The following is a 21599-nucleotide window of genomic DNA, read 5'->3' on the forward strand; positions in this document are numbered from 1 at the left end:
GTGGGTAGAGCAGCTCCCTGGGACATGGGGTTGACTGGGGCGCAGCTGGTCAGTCACATCAGACCGTGACATCTCTGGAGGACAGGGATAGCATTTGCCATGGGACATAACTGTAAGCAATAAGATTGCTGCAATTATTTTGCTGACTCCATCCAGGAAACCCCAGGAAGAAAACCCCAAGAGCACCCCTCCCTGGTGCCTCGGTTTTCCCTGCTGGGAAGAAGTGCTGATAAGCTGCCTCTCTCCTTGCCTGCCTTACAGCTCATAACTCTTCATACCATTCATCCAACTGAGTTTACGCAAGTCCAGCTGGACTTGCCAGGACACAATCCAGCCCAGAGTTTTTGGGTTCCTGCACCCCCGGGCACCCTCCATACCCTGCAAGCAGGACTGGAGAGGTGGGGCTGAGCAATGGGTTGTTTGAGTGACTGGTGCCAGCCAAGGGTTTCCTCTATCCCTCCAAAAAAGCAAGCCACAGCACTTTTTGGACTTGCCATGACTCCCTGGAGCTCCGAGATTGGGGTCAAAGTCCCTGTCAGTGAGACGGACCCAGCCCCAGAGGCCCTAGAGCCCCAGGACCACACAGTCCAGGGCTCAACTAAGCGGTCTGCACCAAATGAAGGTGAAATCCTGCAAAGAGAGGGGACTGGTCCATTTGTGGGGTAAGCTTCTTTGGGAACCAGTTGTAATTGGGTTCTCCATCTCACCCTGAGTAATGTGATTCAGCAAATGGGGTTGCACGTGTTGCCCTAGGCAGCCCGGCTTGCCAGTTCAGGCAAGGGGGTCCGGGGGAGCTGGGGAAAGAGCTGACCTGGGACAAAGGCACTTTTCTTTCAGAGATTGTGCCCGGGGCTGGGCAGCCTGTTCCCACCCCCAGCCTGGGCCACTGGCATGCGAAGCACTCCCTCGCTCCTGGTATGCTGGGTAAAGAAGCAACAGCTGCAGGGGCCCTTTTGCCTCAGGAGCTGTGACAGCACCCGGCAGCCAGGCTGGGAGCTAAATTTAAACTCATGCTTTGTGTGTTTGTACATGCGAGTTCAGGCTCCAGCCCCCACTCCCCCGCTGCCTCCCCCGGTGTGCGGAGGAGACAGACTCCACAAGAAGGGAGATCCGGAGGAGCTCCAGCAGGCTGAGACCTGGGAAAGGGGGGCTTGGCCGTGGTGCAGAAGGGGGAGAAACAGCTAGGGGGAGACCACCATGGAGCCTGCTTCTCCCCAGGATGACGTGAAGAAGAGGCAACAGAAGGAGAAGTCCAAGAAGCCAGTACCGCCAGCAGCCCCCCGGCCAGCCAGGGCTCTGTTCTGCTTAACCCTGCAAAACCCACTGCGGAAGGCATGCATCAGCATCGTGGAGTGGAAGTATCCTTTCTGTCTGCATGGGCACGGGAGCACCCTTGTGTGTGCCTGTGAGCAGGGGTGCTGGGGACAGGACCCTGAGCTGCCAGCCCGCTTCAAGCCTGTGCTGGCTGTCTCGTTGGGTCTGTAAAAGGCAACAAGGCACTCAGGGAGCCCTGTCAGGATGTGCTGGCAAAGGCAATGGCTGTGCAAACTGCGGGTGTGAATAGGCTTGTGGGGGAAGCTGGGGCTGAGAAGCGGGTCAGGCCATGGTGACCTTCGGTAGGGTGGTGCGGGACAGACAGGGACAGCCTGGATGGCAAGGGACTTGTGGGAGTAAGCAGATTTTGTGCTGGCAGGAGCCGCGCTGGGGAGAAACGGGGGACAGCCCATCAGGAGAGGGTTTGGCATGTGAGGAGGGGGCCCAGTGGTCATCCCAGGGTGGGAATGGGTTCAGGCAGAGGAGGAGGGCCAGGGTCGGGGAGCAGGAGCTGAGGATGGAGCTGGGGACAACAGGCTGCCCAGGGGAGAGGTTTGGGGGTGGGTGGTGAGACCATGGCGAGCTGATTGGGATGGCTCTTTGTGTGTGTCACCGCCGGCCTGATTCAGCAGCTGCTCCCTGCCCTTAATTTAGGGATGAGGTTTGGGTGATTGCTCTTTGATTGGCCATCTTTTCACTGGGGTGTTATAGCTCGGAAATACCAAAAATGTCATGTTTCTGCCACCCATCCAGGAACTATTTTAGGCCATTAAATATTGTGTTGTTCACCTGTATTTTATGGAAGGGAAGGAGATGGAAGATGAAACATTTCGCTTTGGCTTCAGCAGTACATTTGGGCTTATGCAAAAACAATGGAATTTGGGGATGTTTCCAGAAAATCCAGTTCTTCCACCCCAACTATTCTTGTTTCAGTTGCTGAACCTGTCTGCATGTTCTGGCCTTGGCAGGATCATCCCAGCCCTGGCCAGGCTTTGCTCCTCTTGGAAGTGGCTTGGTCGCCTTAGGCTGGCTGCATTGCTGTACACGTAGTGCCATGGGGACACCAAATCCATGCCCCTGCACTGTCAGAGATGCCATCCTGTTCAAAACCCAGGGTGCCCATTTTCAGGCACTCAGCACATGCTGTCATCTCTGGTGGTGCTGTGCTGGCCATGGCTTTTGAGCCCTTGTTCCTTTGGGGAGAGGGAGCAGAGCTGAAACTGTGGAATTCTCCATTTCTGCTTCTCTGGCATAAGGACTGGGTTGTTCTAGAAGCATATGGAAAGGAACTGTGTCTGTGTCTTAAGCAGGCACTGAAGAGCTGGAAATAGGACTTAAATGTTCCAACATGCTCAAAAACATTCCTTCTCCTGCGCCAACATGTGCCAGAGAGAGTGTGTAGCACAGAGGGGGTCATTCCCACATTAGTGCCCTGGAAGGGGCGTGTGGAGGGGAGAGGTGGGTGTCCCACCAGGAAGGTTGCAGGTGCAGGGGGTTCTGTCCTGTGCAGGACAAATGATCCAGGGCATCGGGTTTCTCCAGCGCCTCTCTTGTGCCTGGCTGTATTTATACCCACATGCACCTGGCTGCCCTCATTCAGGGATCAGGGTTTGCAAGGCATGACAGGGTCGTTCCAGTTCCTGTGGGTTGTTATGGTCTTCAGGGCCAGGCAGGCTGCCAAGGGGAGATTAGTTGTGACCATTTTCTGTGGGAGTACCTGGCGTCTGGGTTCAGTATGGCAGTACCTATTCGTGTTCCTTGGGCCCATCTCTGCTGCATAGCTTCTGCTATCAGAGCACAAAGCTGAGCCACAGCAGCGGGACAGGGTCTTTTCCAGGCAATTGGAGAGTGGGCAGTATTGCTGCACTCAGCCTGGGGTGGGTGAAAGTCAGGCTGGCTCGAGGCAGAGGGGATTTTATGCTGAAATTTGCTGACATCTGAACCCCACCGTGTTTGTTAGCACAAGGAAATTTGAGTACTCGGCAAACTGCTGGGTATTGTGCGCTTGACAGCTAGCCCAGCAAGTTGATGGTTGTTGGGACACGTCTAACTTCGTGGTATTCCAGGTTGTTTTTCCACGTATTCCAGGTTGTTTTTCAGCCAGGAGGATTTCAGGGCACATGGGTGAGGAGTCTGCGGACCTTGGAGGACCACAGGGCTGTAAGGCACTAAGTACTTCGTTCCTGCTGCAAGGCAGATGTTGGTACCCTTGTGTGCTGTGTGGCGGGAGGCTGCTGAAGAAAAAGAAGGGAGATTACACAAGGAGATGAGGAGGATGTTGAGGCTCTGTCTCAGTGGCAAGAGGCAGAGGCACTGTGCTCTGTGATACTACATGCCTCTCCTTTGGTTCAGTCTGTCCCACTGCATTGCTGGCACTTCAGTGCCAGACTGACAGACTGGCCAGCAGCAAGCTGATTCTAGCTCCAGTAACAAGATAGGTCACCCTTCAAGGAGGGCTGCTCATCTCACCCTGTCAGAGCAGCCTCCAGCCCCTGGGCTCTGCCCCATTACCTGGAACACAGAGGGGAACAGCTTTTCCAGCTGACTTCAGTTTTTAAAGTGTCATCGAGCTGATGGATAGAAGTGTCCAGGAAAGGCAAAGCAAGGTGTGATGACCATAGGGCACAACTGTCAGCACTCAGCAGGCCAGCATAGAGAGAATGCTCCCTAGGCGCCCCTTGCCCCTTGATGCTGGGTTGGACAGTGGAATGGCCACAGTGGACATTGGACAGTGGAATGGCCACAGTGGACATTGGACAGTGGTCTGCCACCCAGGCAGGCCTTAGCACAATTATCTGGAAAGCTGAGGTAATTAGCTGATTAACCATGGCAAAGGGAAGCGTCAGTATGGCTGCAGGGCGTCTCTGCTGGAGCACTGAGTTTTGAGGGCTGTGCTGGACTCTGTAGTGGCATAAGCTGTAGGCGTTCCCACAGAGCATGTTCCTGGGAGCTGTTCTCCTTTGGAAGGTCTGCCCAAAGTGAGATGGGGATGCTGGGCAATCCTGTCTTGTCCTGGAACCTCTGAACCCACTGGCTGAGATTTACCAGTTTGCCTGTGATGGCAGATTGGTAGTTACAGGTGAGGATGGGGATGAGAGGTCTCAAAACAGTTTATGGGGGTAGATGCTGGCTGTGGTCATAAGTGCGGATGTTGTCTCCATATAGGAAAATGGAGAGGAGAAGGCACTGGAGGGGAGTGTGGTGATTTGCGTCACTGTTGATTTACACTGTAGGTGGGTCTGGCCCAGTGGGCAGCTGGACCAACATTTTCATTTCCTCCATCTGCTTTTAGTGTTAGTAGCTTCCAGGGGTACAGGCAAAGCAAGTGGATCAGGGACAACTGACATGTACTCGTCAAGAAACATTGTTGGCCAGGAAACTTTGAGATTAGCATTGTGACCAAAAATGTTTCTTATAGGTTTTTGCGTAATGCTGTACGCTTTGCTTTTAGGTATGTGCATAGCTGCATGGTGCAGTGGCTAGGCACAAGCGCTTCAGAGCGGCAGCGCAGTCCAGATGTGACCAGCATAAGGGCAGCAAAAGATGATGGCTGTCATCTTCTAACCAGATGTCCACTGCACTCCCAGGGTACCACAGGGTGTCAGGTTTGGACCATGCTGGGAGGAACGGAGAGTGGGGTCCCTGTGGTGAAAGCCTGGCTCTGGATGAGGTCCTGGAGGCAGAGTCTGAGTTCTTTTGGGGCTTCAAGAACATGATAGCTGAAGCTTGACCATGCTGTTTCAGTGCCCTGGAAGAGCAGTGACAGCAGCAGGAGCCTGGGAGTGACCAAGTGCCTGTCCTGGGGCCTTCAGGGGAAAACAGCAAGTCGCCCTATTTGCTCAGAGATGTCATAAGGCCCAAACAGCACAATTCCACCCTCTGGGGAATGGGATGGAGCTCAGGCTGAGCAGTCCTGTTACTCCCAACCCACGGCACTCCTGGGGACAGTTATAGGAGCACTGACCGCACTGGGGCACTGAGGCTGTAGGGCACCCGAGGATGTTAGCAGCTGGATGTTCTGCTGGAGGAGACCCTGGTTGAGCTGTCTTGCCCCTAGATGCCTTCTAGTCAGGGAGACATGGCCCACCCAAGAGCAGCTGCTCAGCAGCATCTCCCTCACAGATGCTGAGTACAGAGGGAGCCATGGCCAGCACGCTCCGAAGGGTGTACCTGCTTTTTCCTTCCTGTCTCCTTAATGCTTCCTCTCAGACCCTTCGAGATCATCATCCTCCTGACCATCTTTGCCAACTGTGTTGCACTGGCCATCTACCTGCCGATGCCTGAGGATGACACCAATGTTGCCAACTCCAGCCTGGTAAGATACTGCCCTTCCTGCTGTCCTGCTGGGCAGCCGGGTGCTGGGCTTCGAGGGCTCTGCGGAGCCAGTCGCTCAGCGTGGCATGGGTGCAAGATGGTAATACCTGTAGTGGGGCATCTGCTGCCGCCCTGTGGGGCACAGTCAGGCGTCATCAGTCCAATGAGAGGTGCTGCAAAGTCAGAGGGAGGCAGAGTGGTGGAGAAACTGCTGCAAAATGGGTTTTCAGAGGGGCTGAAACCACCCCTAGGTTGAGATCAAAGGCAGCACATTGGTGTGTGAAGTACACGTGAAGGAAGAATTGATGCTAAAAAATGACCAAATTCCCTCAGTTTTTTATCGTGACACTTCCAAAAGGAAACATCCTGTTCCAGAAATGCTCAAATGTTTTGTTTCAGCATTTATGGAATAAAGCTTTCTGACCTTTCATTTCAAAACTGTATTTTAATTTTGGTACTTTTTATTGATGGGGAAAAAAACCATCTCTGTTAAGCAGAGATGTTGCTGCTTTCCAATCAGTTGTTCTTTTTTTTTCCCCAGTCGCTCCATTTTGCCTGAAATAAGATGTTTTGATGTGATCCAGATCAATAGTTTGCACTATTTTTGGTTTGCCATCCCTTTCTTCTCTTCAGATCCCCACTGTGGTTCTATCCACATTGATTTCCATTGAGAGTCTGAGTTTGGTGACTGAATCAAAGCATCTAAATATACCCTTTTTTAATGGACATCTGCTAATTTTGCTAATCTGCTAATTTTGGACTCCTCAGCTTTGGGATGGGGTGTGTGTTTTGTGCAGGTATTGCTGGCAACTTGTGACTTAAAGCACCTCTCTGGTTTTTGCCTGTTCCTTAGAGGCTCTGCAGGGAAAAATATTAAAGCAATCAAAGAATCTGAGACACAAAATACAAAGTAAGGTTTTACTTGTGCAGTTTTTAGTTCCTCAAAGTGCTTTTGTGTCTTTCCCTCTCAACAGGCTTTTAGTGGCAGTGAAGGTAGCGATTACTTCTCATTTCCTTGGAAAAAGAAGAGAAGGGGTCACTGCTGGCAATGTGTTATGTCTTTTAAAAATAAAACCAAGATAGGCTCACAGAGGAGGGCAATTAAAAATACCCAGGGAGAGTTAATTCCTGGGGTGTTCATTCAGCTTCCCAGTGCACTGTCTGAGCAACTTATCTAACACTTGTGAGCTGGGGGCAGAGTTAAGCTCAAGATGCTGGTTTTGGTCTCTTCCCTGGCCGAGGGGGCATAACAGGACTTGAAAGGTACTGTTATCTCAGCTGAGAATTAAAGAGGCAAAGCAAAACTGGGGCAGGTTGACCGTGGAAAGCAAGAGGTGGGGACAGCAGGGATAGGGGGCTTCCTGCTGGGAGGGAGTTTGGGATTTGGCTGAGACCAGGATGCCTGCTAGGGCAGAGCTGGAAAAAGCCCAGCAGCATGTGGCAGTGTGGCATGATGGGGGGACAACCTGGCAGCAACCAGCCTCGCAGTGCTCCTGGGCAGGTACTGATGCTGCCCGAGAAGGCCCAACAACCTTTCCCATTAATGGGCGGCAGGCCTGTACTGAGTAACGTCCTGCATAAATGAAATTTCATCTATTTATATGTATTGGCATTCTTCAGGGGTCAGTACTGGGACCAGTGCTGTTTAACATCTTTGTCGGCGACATGGACAGTGGGATGGAGGGAACCCTCAGCCAGTTTGCTGACGACACCAATCTGTGTGGCACGGTCGACATGCTGGAGGGAAGGGATGCCATCCAGAAGGACCTTGACAGGCTGGAGAGGTGGGCCTGTGCGAACCTCATGAAGTTCAACCAGGCCAAGTGCAAGGTCCTGCACCTGGGTCGCGGCAATCCCAGGCACAAATAGAGGTTGGGCAGAGAATGGCTTGAGAGCAGCCCTGAGGAGAAGGACTCGGGGGTGCTGGTGGATGAGAAGCTCAACATGAGCCGGCAATGCGCGCTTGCAGCCCAGAAAGCCAACCGCATCCTGGGCTGCATCAAAAGAAGCACAGAGTCATAGAATGTGTTGGGTTGGAAGGGACCTTTAAAGGCCATCTAGTCCAACCCCCGTGCAGTAGCAGGGACATCTTCAGCTAGATCAGGTTGCTCAGAGCCTCATCAAGCCTGGCCTTGGATGTCTCCAGGGATGGGGCCTCCACCACTTCTCTGCGCAACCTGGGCCAGTGTCTCACCACCCTCAGTGTAAAGAACTTCTTCCTAATGTCTAATCTAAACCTGCCCAGCTCTAGTTTAAACCATTGGCCCTTGTCCTATCACTATAGGCCCTTGCAAACAGCCCCTCCCCAGCTTTCTTGTAGGCCCCTTTCAGGTACTGGAAAGCTGCTCTAAGGTCTCCCCGGAGCCTTGTCTTCTCCAGGCTGAACAACCCCGACTCACTCAGCCTGTCCTCACAGCAGAGGGACTCCAGCCCTTTGATCATCTTCATGGCCCTCCTTTGGACCCGCTCTAACAGGTCCATGTCCTTCCCATGCTGAGGGCTCAAGAGCTGGACACAGTACTGCAGGTGGGGTCTCCTGAGAGCAGAGTAGTTGGGGAGAATCACCCCTCTGGATCTGCTGGCCACACTTCTTTTGATGCAGCCCAGGATGCAATTGGCCTTCTGGGCTGCAAGCGCACATTGTTGGCTCATGTCCAGCTTTTCATCCACCAGCACCCCCAAGTCCTTTTCCGCAGGGCTGCTCTCTATCACATCATCCCCCAGCCTGTATTGATAATGAGGATTGTCCTGACTCAAGTGTAGGACCTTGCACTTGGCCTCGTTGAACTTCATAAGGTTTGCTTGGGCCCACCTCTGTAGATCGTGCAGGTCCCTCTGGATGACATCCTGTCCCTCTGTCCTGTTGACTGTACCACTCAGCTTAGTGTCATCAGCAAACTTGCTGAGGGTGCACTTGATCCCACTGTCTGAATCATTGATGAAGATATTGCACAGCACCGGTCCCAGTATGGGTCCCTGAGGTACACCACTTGTCACCCCTCTCCATCTGGACATCAAGCCATTGACCACCACCCTCTGGATGCGACCATCCAGCCAGTTCCTTAGCAACCAAACAGTCCACCCATCAAATCCATATCTCTCCAACTTAGAGAGAAGGATGTTGTGGGGGACCATGTCAAAGGCCTTGCAGAAGTCCCGACAGATGATATCTGTAGCTCTTCCCTTGTCCACAGATGCAGTCACTCTGTTGTAGAAAGCCACTAGGTTGGTCAGGCAGGACTTGCCCCTGGTGAAGCCAAGCTGGCTCTCTTGAATCGCCTCCCTGTCCCCCATGTGCTTTAGCAAAGCTTCTAGGAGGATCTGTTCCATGATCCTCCCAGGCAGAGAGGTGAGACTGACAGGGTGGTAGTTCCCAGGGTCCTCCTTTCTACTCTTTTTAAAAAATGGGTGCAATGTTTCCCTTTTTCCAGTCACCAGGGACTTCACCTGACTCCCACGACTTTTCAAATATCATGGAGAGTGGCTTGGCAACTACATCAGCCAGTTCCCTCAGGACTCTGGGGTGCATCTCATCAGGTCCCGTAGACTTGTGTATATTCAGGTTCCTCAGGTGGTCACGAACCTTGTCTTCACTTACAGTGGGAGGGACTTGGTCCCGCAGATCCCCGTCTTGCAGTCCTTCAAAGCAGGAGGTGTGAGGAGAGAGGCTGTCAGTGAAGACTGAGGCAAAAACGTTGTTGAGAACCTCAGCCTTCTCCTCATCTGTTGTTATTAGTTTGCCATTCTTGGTCATCAGGGAGGGCACGCTTCCTTTAACCTTCCTTTTCTGGTTGACATACCTGTAGAAGCCCTTCTTGTTATTTTTAGCATCCCTTGCCAAGTTCCGCACCTTGGCCTTCCTGACTTCATCCCTACATAACCAGGCAGCATCCCTATACTCTTCCCAGGACACCTGATGCTTCTTGAACTGCCTGTGCAGTTCCTTCTTGCCTTTTAGTTTGACCAGCAGGTCGCAGCTCAGCCATGCTGGTCTCCTCCCTTTCTTACTTGATTTCTTACACCTGGGGATCAACAGCTCTTGTGCTCTATGGTAAGCATCCTTGAAGATCTGCCAGCTCTATTCTTCCCCCTTGTCCCTGGGGGCAGTTTCCCAGGGGCTCCTATTGAGTAACTCCTCGAAGAGCTGGAGGTTGGCTTTCCTAAAATTCAGGGTCCTGACTAGGCTCCTTGTCTGGCACGTATCCCTCAGGACCGTGAACTCCAGCAGTGCGTGGTCACTGCAGCCCAGGCTGCCTCCAATCTTGACATCCCCAGTGAGCTCACTTGCATTGGTGACTATGAGGTCCAGTATGGCGTCCCCGTGAATTCCGTACTGGACCCCATAGCCAGCATGGTCGAGGGAGGTGATTCTTCCCTTCTACTCTGCTCTGATGAGACCCCACCTGGAGTACTGCATCCAGCTCAGCACAAGAAGGACATGGACCTGTTGGAGCGAGTCCAGAGAAGATGATCAGCCCCCCGCCAGCTTTCTTGGTCCCCTCTTCCTTCCAGCGTGTATTCCACCAAGCAGATCCCTGAAGAGGCCAAAGTCTGCTCTGCTGAAATTCAGGGTAGCAAGCTTACCGTGCTCCCTTCTCACTGCCCTAAGCATCTTGAACTCCACCATTTCATGGTCACTGCGTCCAAGGCTGCCCTTGAGCTACAAGGATTAGCTGTCCTGTCCCCTTCTCCCTCTCACATCTGCAGGGCTTGCCTCATCTACCTTCAGGGGAATGGGAGAAAGACACAGAGCTACTGTTTTGCGAAGCATGGTTGCCGCAAGCCTCTGGAGAGCACCCTTATTGGTGTTTTCTGTTTAAAAAGCCCTTATGAAAGACTTCAGCAGTGCAGCTCCCCGCCCTGCGTGTCCTGGTGCAGGCAGTCCACGCATGCATCCTGGTCAACCCATTGGTGTACATATGAAAAAACGTTTTTATTGGGGAGGGTGGTCATACACTGGCACAGGATGCCCAGGTGGGTTATGGAGTCTTTGGAGACATTCAAATCCTGCATGGACAAATAAGCTGGCCCTGCTTTGAGCAGCAAGGGGTGTGACCTGGTGATCTCCAGAGATCCCTGCCAGCCTCAAACCTCCTGTGATCTGTGACAACTGCCTCAGCCATGGCAAGGGCCACCCTTAGATTAGCAGCGAAGGGCGGTGTGACACAGCAGAGGTGATGGGGGCTGGAGCTGCAGGGGAAAGGGGACCAGGGCCTAACTGGGACTGAGAGGGTCTAGGGGAGGTGCAGGGGAGAATGGTGCAGGAGCAGGAACAGAGGGCGTGGAGGAGGGCAGGAAGCAGGAGACACTTTGGGGTGTGAGTGCTGTGATTCCCACTGCACGAGTATGTCTTCTGCTGGGCAGCAGGGGTAGCTGTCTGGTTGTGTTATGGTCACACTGTCCCCTCACTATCTATCCCCCACTTTGGTCAGCTCAGAGGCTTTATCCAAGCCCTGATCCCCCTGTTCCCTGGGAGGAGACACCAGGGACGGGAAGCTGGGGCTCTTTCTGGAGAGCCCTGTGTGGCCATAGGGACTGGGAGCTGACATCGCTGAGAAGGCTGGAGCTGTCTCTCACTGCATCGCATCGGTGTGGTGCACACTGTTGTTCCTGCTGCTCTGCAGCCCATTCAGCACCCACAGGCCAGGTGACTGTGTCCCTAGCGTGGTTGAAGCACGTGTGTGTGTAGCAGCCCAGCGTGTTGCAAAGACCTACATCTTTTTATAGTGGCTTTTTGAAGGCTGGGCTCTTCATACACCCAGTCCCAGCTCTGCCAGGCAGCCCTGCCATCCTTCCCTAAGCAGCCTCCCACCGTGAGTAGCCAGCTCTGAATTCTTGGAGAGAAGCACTGTTCTTCTGGTTTGGGCTTCTCAAAGGGAGCTCCAAGGTCACCTTTTGATTCTGGGCAGGGGGTTTTTGGAGGGAGATCCCTGCTAATCAGAGACCCTGGAGCCTGATTCTGTCCTGCTGGATGAAGCAGGGCAAGGAATTAGCTTTTGCAATGCTGGGGCTCCAGGCTGGATCCTGACACTCAGCAGCCTGGGCCTTGGCAGCTGCAGGGCTGCTGTAGCTTGCAGTGGGCTCCCCCATTTCTGCTCCATTGCAGGAGGGGAGATACCCCACCACAACACTGTCTGCCGATGCGGCTCTGCCATCCCTCTGAACCTGAAATGATCCTCACAACAGTTGTACTTACATGTCAAGGATTGCAAGTTCAGGTTTTGGGGATAGAGTAGGGGGAATCTGTCACTAATAAGGGGGCAAGGTGAATGGTGTTGAGTTGCCTTAGCTAAAAGCTTGAAGACAGAGCCCTGATAACATCAATAATTGCAATGCTTAGCTCTCTGCTCTTACCATTGCTGCCCTCAGATCCAACAAGGAACTGGTGCTTGTATGAGTGACAGTCATACAGGGATGCTTGGCAAGACCACTGCTTTTGGATGTGGTAACTGAGCAAGCAATGCTTCTGTCTGAGCTCTGGCCCTGGTTTCTTCAATGGACAGCATTTTCCATTTGGCAAGCCAGAAGGACCCTGGGAGGAAGGTGTGCGCGCAGCACTGCAGCCTTCACCAGTGGGGACCCGCTCCCAGTTTGGTCTCAGAGAGGCATTTCTACCTTTCTGGGTGCAATTCCCTGCAGAGCCCAAGCAGGGATACTCCTTGCCCTCTTGGGGTGCAGATGGAGAAGGGGGGCCGTGGAAAACCAGAAACATAAATAGCCCCGTCCATCTGGCTGCTTCAGCGGGATTTTAATCCAAGTCTGGAAAGGGTCATGAGCAGCAAGGGCAGTGATTGCAGTGACAGGCAGAAGCAGGTGGGCACAGGCAGCTCTTGGCTGCACTCTGGGGAAAGACGAGCTCTTCTGGGCCCTGTGGCTGCAGGGCTGTGCCGAGCCCCTGCATTGGGGTGCCAGGTCCCACCTCAGAGTGGGTGCAACACCTCTGCCCAGTAGAGCCCCCGGGTCAGCTTCTAGCAGCTCACTGCCAGGCAGATGTCTGGCATTAGGCAAGAGGTCTTGAGCCCAAGGCCTCACTTCCCTGGGAGCCCAGGGCACGAGGGCAGCCACAATGCAGCTGGCTTGTCCCACGGTGACTGTGTGGTGTCTCCAGGACAGACCAAGGAAGCCCTCAGCTGGAGAGGATGAGGAGGAGTCAGTGCTGCCTGCAGGAGGAAGGCTATGGGAGAATGGGAGGATGAGGCAGCAGGGAGGAGAACCAGAGATGTGCAGTGCCCTGGGCCAGGCATCTTTGGGTGCTGGGTTGGGAAGTGGTGGCTTTGCTGGTGTAGTTTGTTAGAAGAGGTGCCCATAGCCCCGGGACATGATCCTGGCAGCATGCCATTGAAGGGATGCAGAGGATCATGCTGCAGGCCAGAGAGTGGCATGTGGTGGCTCAGCATATCACCCCTTCATGCCCAGGGTAGCCACAGTGCTGCCTGGAGTGTGGGGGAGATCACAGATGGGTTGACAGCAGGGGCTGATCCAGAGACACGCGGGGAAGAGCTGTGCGCGGTGGTGATGCCAAGGGAGGCGACAGTCTGCTCTAATGGAGCATCCTCTCCTGCTTGCCTTTCCAATCCCCAGGAGAAGATCGAATACGCCTTCCTGATCTTCTTTGCCATTGAGGCGATGCTCAAGATAATTGCCTACGGGTTTCTTTTCCATACGGATGCCTATCTCCGAAACGGCTGGAATGTCCTCGACTTCTCCATCGTGTCCCTAGGGTAATGCAAGGAGGGGAAGCTGCTGGTGCTCATCTTGTGCCAGACCTGCTCCATAGTCCATGAGCTGCATCGATTCTTCTAGTGACTGCAGTGGGTTTGGGGCCAACTCGTAGACTCAGTTCATGGTCTTCTCCCATGGGCCCCTTTTTCATGCCCTGACATCCCCTGGGATCCTCTCTAACTCCTTTTTCTTCCTGTCTGACTCCTTAACAGCTCTTAGGTCTCCTTGTCCTTGGAGAAAGGGAGTGGCATGGGGTCCTCCAGGGTTTGGCGCACAGGGATTGGGTCCACTGGGCACCAGGGGGTGGGAGGGCCCCCGGCTGCTCAGCAGTGAAGGTGGAGGGTTGTGCAGCCACAAGTGCGCCCAGGAGTTGGAATTGGAAGAGCTGTCCCCTGTGTCAGGCTGAGCACAGCTCGCAGAGTCCCATCCCTCACTTTCCTACCTGCAGAGCACAGATTTCTTGGTCTCCATCCTCATGCCCTTCTCTTTCTCCCTGTCCTTCTTTCTGCTTCTCCCTCTTTCTTCCCTGCTCTGTGCCCTGGCTCTTTCAGGCTTATCACCATGACCCTGGAGCAGGTCAATGCGAAGCAGGGAGGGACTTCAGGGGGAAAAGGCGGCTTCGACGTGAAGGCTCTGCGAGCATTTCGTGTGCTGAGACCCCTGCGCCTGGTGTCCGGAGTGCCGAGTGGGTGCTAGGTGCCCTGCCAGCATGAAGGGCTGGCAGGTGGATTGAATCCCTGTGCCTGGTGAGGGTGGGGGCCACGCGTCAGGCTTCTTGTTGCTGCTGTGTCATGCCCAGCCACAAGGTGGGTGTGGAGGAGCCACAGGTTCTTGCTCGTCCCTACAGCTTGCAGTTGTCAACACCGGGGATCTGCATGTCAGCACACAGGCTGGAATCCCTCCATGGCTCAGTGTCAGCACCTTTGGGTGGCCAGTGTGAAAGGGGCCAGGACCTCACTCTAGTTTCTCAGGGCAGGGATCTCCTTCTCCCATAAGTCATACGAGTACAGCCAGGATGAGAGAAACAAAACAAAGAGAGGGGCATGAGGAAGCCTCCAGCACTGCCTGGTGCCTGGCTCTGCTGGGGTCTTCCACATGCTCGCATGGTGGGTAGAGAAAGGATTTCTTGCTTCAGAGATTTCAGTCCCAACCCACCTATGCCCCTCTTCCCTTGGCAGGGGACATTTCAGAGGCTGCTTGTCAGAGGGGCTGGCAGGAGTGCAAGGTGCACCCAAAGTTGTTTAGGAAGTGTTTGATCTCCTCTCCCTTCTTGGTGCAGGCCTTCAAGTCGTCCTGAACTCCATCATCAAGGCCATGGTGCCCCTGCTCCACATCGCCCTACTGGTTCTCTTCATGATCATCATCTATGCCATTGTCGGGCAAGAGCTCTTCAAGGGCAAGATGCACAAGACCTGCTACTACCTTGGGACAGGTGGGGCTGTGGCGGGGGGGCGATACGGCAGACATGTCTCTATGTGGCTGCTGTGGGGACCACAGAGCTTCTGTGGGTAGCAGAAAGTCTGGTCTTGCCAGTGTCAGGCCTGGGAATGTGGCGGGACCGAAGGATGTTTGGTACAGCACGCAGCTTGGTGATGGTACGTGGTAGGAGGAGGTGATGCAAGGGGAAAGGCTTCTGCAGGAGGCTGGGAGGTGCTGGGACCTGCTCCACTTGCCCTGATCTAGTGCTCACACCACGGCTTTCCCCCACAGATGTCATTGCCACGGTGGCATTGGAGAAGCCAGCCCCATGCACCAGCTCTGGCCACGGGCGACACTGCACCATCAATGGCACTGAGTGCCGAAGTGGCTGGCCGGGACCCAACAACGGCATCACTCACTTTGATAACCTTGGCTTTGCCATGCTGACTGTCTATCAGTGCATCACTATGGAGGGCTGGACCGAAGTCCTTTACTGGGTAGGCTCCAGCAGCTTGGGCCTTGTGCCCAGCTCGGCAGAGGTGATTACTGGTCCTGCTTCACAGGGGAGAATTATCTCCAGGACACAGGACCTCATAGCAGAGCTAGGTCTCCCCAACAGTGAAAGACATCCTGCCCCCACCAAGCTTCATACTGTGATGTACATCCCATAGTGCACCAGGCATGTCTACTGTACCTCTGCAGGCACTGCCCAAGCTGTCCTTCCTTTCCAGGTAGATAGGTGGGTGCTCCGGCTCCCACCTTTGTGAAGGCTTACAGGCCAGGCACAGCAATGGCTGGCTGGTGGATACTTCTCCAGCAAAACCCCATGTTTTGCAGTCCTTGTGAGACTGTCTTGTGGAGGCTTAAACATGGGGTGGATGTTTAAATCTGCTCCCAAAATGCTTGGGTCTGGCTTTACCTCCACTAAAACCATATGCAGAGTCATAAGGAGCCAAGTCTCAGAGTCAGGTTTATCTGCTACCATCCCAAGCACTCACTTTAGAGGGGGCAAAGCACCCAGAGGCTGTGGAGGGGGCCTTACAGGGAGACAGACAGCAGACAGTGTGTTCCAGATGCTTCCTCTGCCTCTCTCCTTGCCAGGTAAATGATGCCATTGGGAATGAATGGCCCTGGATCTACTTCGTCAGCCTTATCTTGCTTGGCTCCTTCTTCGTTCTCAACCTGGTGCTGGGGGTGCTCAGTGGGTAAGTGCCACCCTGTGCTTTCTCCTTGCCAGCAGATCAGTGAGTGAGCGGAGTGTGGACACTGGCTGGTTTTAACTGTACAAGAAGAAAGCCTGGAAAAGTCTCCATTCCTTTTCCTCTCCCACTCTTCTCACTTTTTTTGCATGCTTAGAAACCCTGAGCCTTGAGTTACTTTTTGTGTTAGTGTCCATGACTGTCTGAGGTTTTAGCATCATAGGATCATAGCATTGCCCAGGTTGAAAGGGACCTTTCAGATCATCTAGTGCAACCATCAACCTAACTCTGACAAAAACCATCACTAAACTATATCTCTAAGTGCTATGTCTACCCATCTTTTAAATACCTCCAGGGATGGTGCCTCAGCCACTTCCCTGGGCAGCCTGTTCCAATGCTTAATAACCCTTTCAGTGTAAAAATTTTTCCTAATATCCAGTCTAAACCTCCCCTGGAGCAACTTGAGGCCATTTCCTCTTGTCCCATCGCCTGTTCCTTGGGAGAAGAGACTGACCCCCCCTGGCTACCCCCTCCTTTCAGGGAGTTGCAGAGCCAGAAGGTCTCCCCTCAGGGTCCTTTTCTCCAGGCTGAACATCCCCAGCTCCCTCAGCTGCTCCTCATGAGACTAATTCTCCAGCCCCCTCACCAGCTCCATTGCCCTTCTCTGGACTCGCTCCAGCATCTCAGTGTCTGTTTTGTGGTGAGGGGCCCAAAACTGGACACAGCACTCGAGGCGGGGCCTCACCAGTGCCGGGTACGGGGGGACCATCACTTCCGTAGTCCTACTCACCACGCCGTTCCCGACACAGGCCAGGATGCTGTTGGCCTTCTTGGCCACCTGGGCACACTGCTGGCTCATATTCAGCCGGTTGTCGACCAACACCCCCAGGTGCTTTTCCGCCAGGCAGCTCTCCAGCCGCTCTGCCCCAAGCTTGTAACCCTGCCTGGGGCTGTTGTGACCCAAGTGCAGGACCCGGCACTTGGCCACGTTGAATCTCACACCATTGGCCTCGGCCCATCGATCCAGCCTGTCCACATCCCTCTGCAATGCCTTTCTACCCTCCAGCAGGTTGACACTCCCACCCGACTCAGTGTCGTCTGCACACTGACTGAGGGTGCTCTCAGTCCCCTTGTCCAGACCATTTATAAAAATATTAAAGAGAACTGGCCCCAATACTGAGCTCTGGGGCACACCACTCATGACCAGCTGCTAACTGTATTTAACTCCATTCCCCACCACTCTCTGGGCCTGGCCCTTCAGCCAGTTTTTTACCCAGCAGAGAGTACTCCCATCCAAGCCATGGGCAGCCAGTTTCTCCAGGAGGATGGTGTGGGAAACTGTATCAAAGCCCTTACTAAAGTCCAGGTAAATAACATCCGCAGCCTTTCCCTCATCCACCAAGCAGGTCACTTTGTCATAGATCAGGTTGGTCAAGCAGGGCCTGCCTTTCATGAACCCATGCTGGCTGAGCCTGATCGCCTGGTTGTCCTTCCTGTGCCACGTAATGGTACTCAGGATGATCTGTTCCATGACCTTCCCAGGCACCAAGGTCAGACTGACAGGCCTGTAGTTCCCTGGATCATCCTTCTGGCCCTTCTTGTCACATTTGCTAGATGCCATTCAACTGGGAGCTCCCCGGTTTGCCAGGGCTGCTGGTAAATGATGGAAAGTGGCTCGGGGAGCACTTATGCCAGCTCCCTCAGTACCGTCGGGTGGATCCCATCTGGCCCCATAGACTTGTGTATGTCCAGGTGTTGGAGCAGGTCCCTCACCATCTCTTCCTTTGGATTATGGGGGCTTCATTCTGATCCCTGCCCCTATCTACACATCCCTATCTACACGTCCCTCAGATTATTACCCACTTTTGATCTTTCAGGTAGGCAGCGACGAGGTAGTGAGAAGTCTGAGGGCAATGAAGAGAGATTTCGTGGCCTTGGGACAACTTGTCAAGGGATACGGAGCACAAGTTGTGTTCTCCTCTGTCCCCCCAGTTGTGGGGAATGATGAGGGGGCAAATAGGAGGAGCTAGCAGATCAATGCCTGTCTTCGAGCCTGGTGCTGCTGGCAGGACTTTGGGTTCTTTGCCCATGGCCTGATTTACAAGATGCCAGGCCTGCTGGTAACAGGCAGGAATAGCTTATCTTGCAGGGGGAAAAGGGTTCTAGGACAAGAGTTATCAGGGCTCATTGAGAGATCTTTAAACTAGATTCAAAGCACGGGGGAGATGCTACTGAGCTTGCCGGTGAAGTGCTTGGGTGTAGTAGCTCAGCACTTGCGGGAGAGCATGCCAGTATTTTTGAGAACCAGAAGGCCTACCACCCCTCAGGGGTGAAAACTACACACACGACTCCTTCTCTGAAATGCTTACGCACCAATGCACGCAGCATGGGGAATAAGCAGGAAGAGCTGGAGATCTGTGCGCGGTCGCAGGGCCACGATCTCATTGCAATTACTGAGATGTGGTGGGACAGCTCACGTGACTGGAACACTGTCATGGATGGCTACGTCCTTTTCAGGAAAGACAGGCCAGCGAGGTGAGGTGGTGGAGTTGTTCTTTATGTGAGAGAGCAACTGGAATGTATCAAGCTCTCCCTGGGATCAGATCAAGAGAGAGTTGAGATCTTATGGGTAAGGATTAAGGGGCAGGCTAATATGAGGGACACTGTTGTGGGTGTTTATTACAGGCCACCTGATCAGGATGGGGAAGCTGATGAGGCTTTCTACAGACAGCGGAAAGTAGCCTCGCAATCACAGGCCTTGGTTCTCGTGGGGGTCTTCAATCACCCTGATATCTGCTGGGAAGGCTACACTGCCAGGCACGCACAGTCCAGGAGGTTTCTCCAGTGTATTGATGACAACTTTTTGACACAGGTGGTGCAGGAGCCAACAAGGAGAGGTGCACTACTGGACGTGGTACTGACAAATAAGGAGGGACTGGTGGAGGACATTGAGGTTGGGGGCAGCCTTGGCTGTAGTGATCATGAGAATATGAGTTCAGGATCATGGGTAGTATGCACAAAACAACAAGTAGGATTGCAACCTTGGACTTCAGGAGGGCTAACTTTGACCTCTTCAGGAAACTGCTTGGAGAGATCCCGTGGGCTAGGGCTCTAGAAGTTGGCAGGGCTCAAGAGAGCTGGTTGGTATTCAAATACCACTTTCTCCAAGCTCAGGATCTGTGCATCCCTAAGAGGAAGAAATCGGCCAAGGGACGCAGGAGACCTGCATGGTTAAGCAGGGAGCTTCTGAAAAAGCTCAAGTGGAAGAAGGAAGTTCACAGCACACGGAAGAAGGGACTGATCACTTGGGAAGATTACAAGAATGCCTTCAGAGTATGCAGGGATGAAACAAGGAAAGCCAAGGCCTCCTTGAATTAAACCTGGCAAGAGATGTCCAGGTCAACAGGAAGGGCTTCTTCAAGTATATCGGAGGCAAAAGGAAAACTAGAGAAAATGTGGGCTGGCTGTTGAATGAGACAGGAGCCATGGTGACAGAGGATGCGGAGAAGGTGGAGTTACTGAATGCCTTCTTTGCTTTGGTCTTTACTGCTCGGGCCAGCCCTCAGGAGTCCCAGACTTTGGAGGTAACAGAGAAAGTCTGGATGAAGGAAGACTTCCCCTTGGTTGAGGAGGATCAAGTTAGAGATCAATTAAGTCAATTGGATATCCACAAGGCCATGGGTCCTGATGGGATGCACCCAAGAGTGCTGAGGGAGCTGGTGGGAGTCATTGCTGGGCCGCTCGCCATCATCTTTGAAAGGTCCTGGAGAACAGGCGAGGTGCCTGAGGACTAGAGGAAAGCCAATGTCACTCCAGTCTTCAAAAAGGGCAAGAAGGAAGACCTGGGGAACTACAGGCCGGTCAGCCTCACCTCCATCCCTGGAAAGATGATGGAACAGCTCATTCTGGGCGTCAACTCAAGGCATGTGAAGGAAAAGAAAGCTATCAGAAGTACTCAACATGGATTCACCATGGGGAAATCATGTCTGACTAATCTGATAGCCTTCTATGATGGAATGACTGGATGGATAGACGAGGGAAGGGCAGTGGATGTGGTCTACCTTGACTTCAGCAAGGCTTTCCACATGGTCATCAGGAAGCTTAGGAAGTGTGGGTTAGATGAATGGGTGGTAGGGTGGATAGAAAACTGGTTGAAAGACAGAGCTCAGAGGGTCATGATCAGGGGCACAGAGTCTCATTGGAGGTCAGTGACGAGTGGTGTTCCCCGGGGGTCAGTACTGGGTCCAGTCCTGTTCAATATATTCATCAATGACCTGGATGAGGGGATGGAGTGCACTCTCAGCAAGTTTGCTGATGACACAAAGCTGGGGGGGGTGGCTGACACAGCAGAAGGCTGTGCTGCCATCCAGAGAGACCTGGAGAGGCTGGAGATCTGGGCAGAGAGAAACCTTATGAAATTCAATAAGGGCAAGTGTAGGGTGCTGCACTTGGGGAGGAATAACCCCCTGCACCAGGACAGGTTGGGGGTGATCTGCTGGAGAGCAGCTCGGTGGAGAGAGACCTGGGAGTCCTGGGGGACAACAGGGTGCCCATGAGCCAGCAGTGTGCCCTTGTGGCCAAGAAGGCCAATGGCATCCTGGGGTGCATCAAGAAGAGTGTGGCCAGCAGGTGGAGGGAGGTCATCCTCCCCCTCTGCTCTGCCCTGGTGAGGCCGCACCTGGAGTACTGTGTCCAGTTCTGGGCTCCCTGGATCATGGAGGACAAGGAACTGCTGGAGAGGGGACAGCAAAGGGTTACCAAGATGCTGAGGGGATTGGAACATCTCTTTTATGAAGAAAGGCTGAGGGATTTGGGTCTCTTCAGTCTGGAAAAAAGACGACTGAGGGGGGATCTTGTCAATGCTTATAAATACTTAAAGGGTGGGTGTCAGGAGGATGGGGCCAGGCTCTTTTCATTGGTGCCCAGGGACAGGACAAGGGGTAACAGGCCCAACCTTGACCATGGGAAGTTCTACCTAAACATGAGGAGGAACTTCTTTCCTGTGAGGGTGGCAGAGCTGGAAGGGGCTGCCCAGAGAGGTGGGGGAGTCTCCATCTCTGGAGACATTCCAAACCCACCTGGACGCGTTCCTGTGCCACCTGCTCTGGGTGACCCTGCTCCGGCAGGGGGTTGGACTAGATGATGTCAAGAGATCCCTTCCGACCCCTATCATTCTGTGATTCTGTAATTAATGCTTCAACAGTCTCCTCCAAATACAACAACGAGCTGTCATCAGTCTGGTTACAGTGTTCATAACACTTCTGTGCCAAATGACTCAATTAGTGCTTATTCCCATAGTAGTGCAGTTAAAGCTGCTATGCACAAAGTATCTCTGGTGCAATGCTCAACCTACTATGCAGTGCTGTGGGGAGGTGCCAGCATCCTGATTTTGTTGCTGGGAAGTATGTGTTGTCCCGGGGAGTGAGGGGGAGGCCTTTCTCCTCAGTTCTGTGTAGGCTCAGGGTCTTTTTTGTACATTTCAATCCAATGCGTGCAAGTGGATCACACTCATCATCTCCATTCACAGGGTGGAGACCTTGGAGCAGCTTTCTGCCCCCCACGTGAGTGAGACCCCACTTGCTCTAATCCTTAGCAGGGCTGGAGAACTCCACAGCCTCTGATGTCTAGCGT

General features: G+C 53.5%; 1 protein-coding gene across 2 annotated transcripts in view; it reads left to right on the forward strand.

Annotated features, from left to right (window-relative positions):
- The first annotated feature begins 1046 nt into the window (after positions 1-1046).
- Positions 1047-21599, forward strand: part of CACNA1S (calcium voltage-gated channel subunit alpha1 S) — a 50373-nt gene continuing 29820 nt past the window's right edge. Inside the window, exons 1-7 of one of the 2 annotated variants that reach the window (XM_054181347.1) lie at positions 1047-1358; positions 5524-5629; positions 13210-13349; positions 13902-14035; positions 14630-14782; positions 15061-15266; positions 15871-15974. In XM_054181347.1, the coding sequence (XP_054037322.1) occupies positions 1198-1358; positions 5524-5629; positions 13210-13349; positions 13902-14035; positions 14630-14782; positions 15061-15266; positions 15871-15974 (1004 nt within the window). In that variant the 5' untranslated portion in view covers positions 1047-1197. Of the gene's footprint in view, positions 1359-5523; positions 5630-13209; positions 13350-13901; positions 14036-14629; positions 14783-15060; positions 15267-15870; positions 15975-21599 lie in introns of those variants that run through there. The other variant, XM_054181348.1, reaches the window with a different exon arrangement.

This window comes from Rissa tridactyla, chromosome 21, assembly GCF_028500815.1.
Source record: "Rissa tridactyla isolate bRisTri1 chromosome 21, bRisTri1.patW.cur.20221130, whole genome shotgun sequence".
Taxonomy (NCBI): Eukaryota; Metazoa; Chordata; class Aves; order Charadriiformes; family Laridae; genus Rissa; species Rissa tridactyla.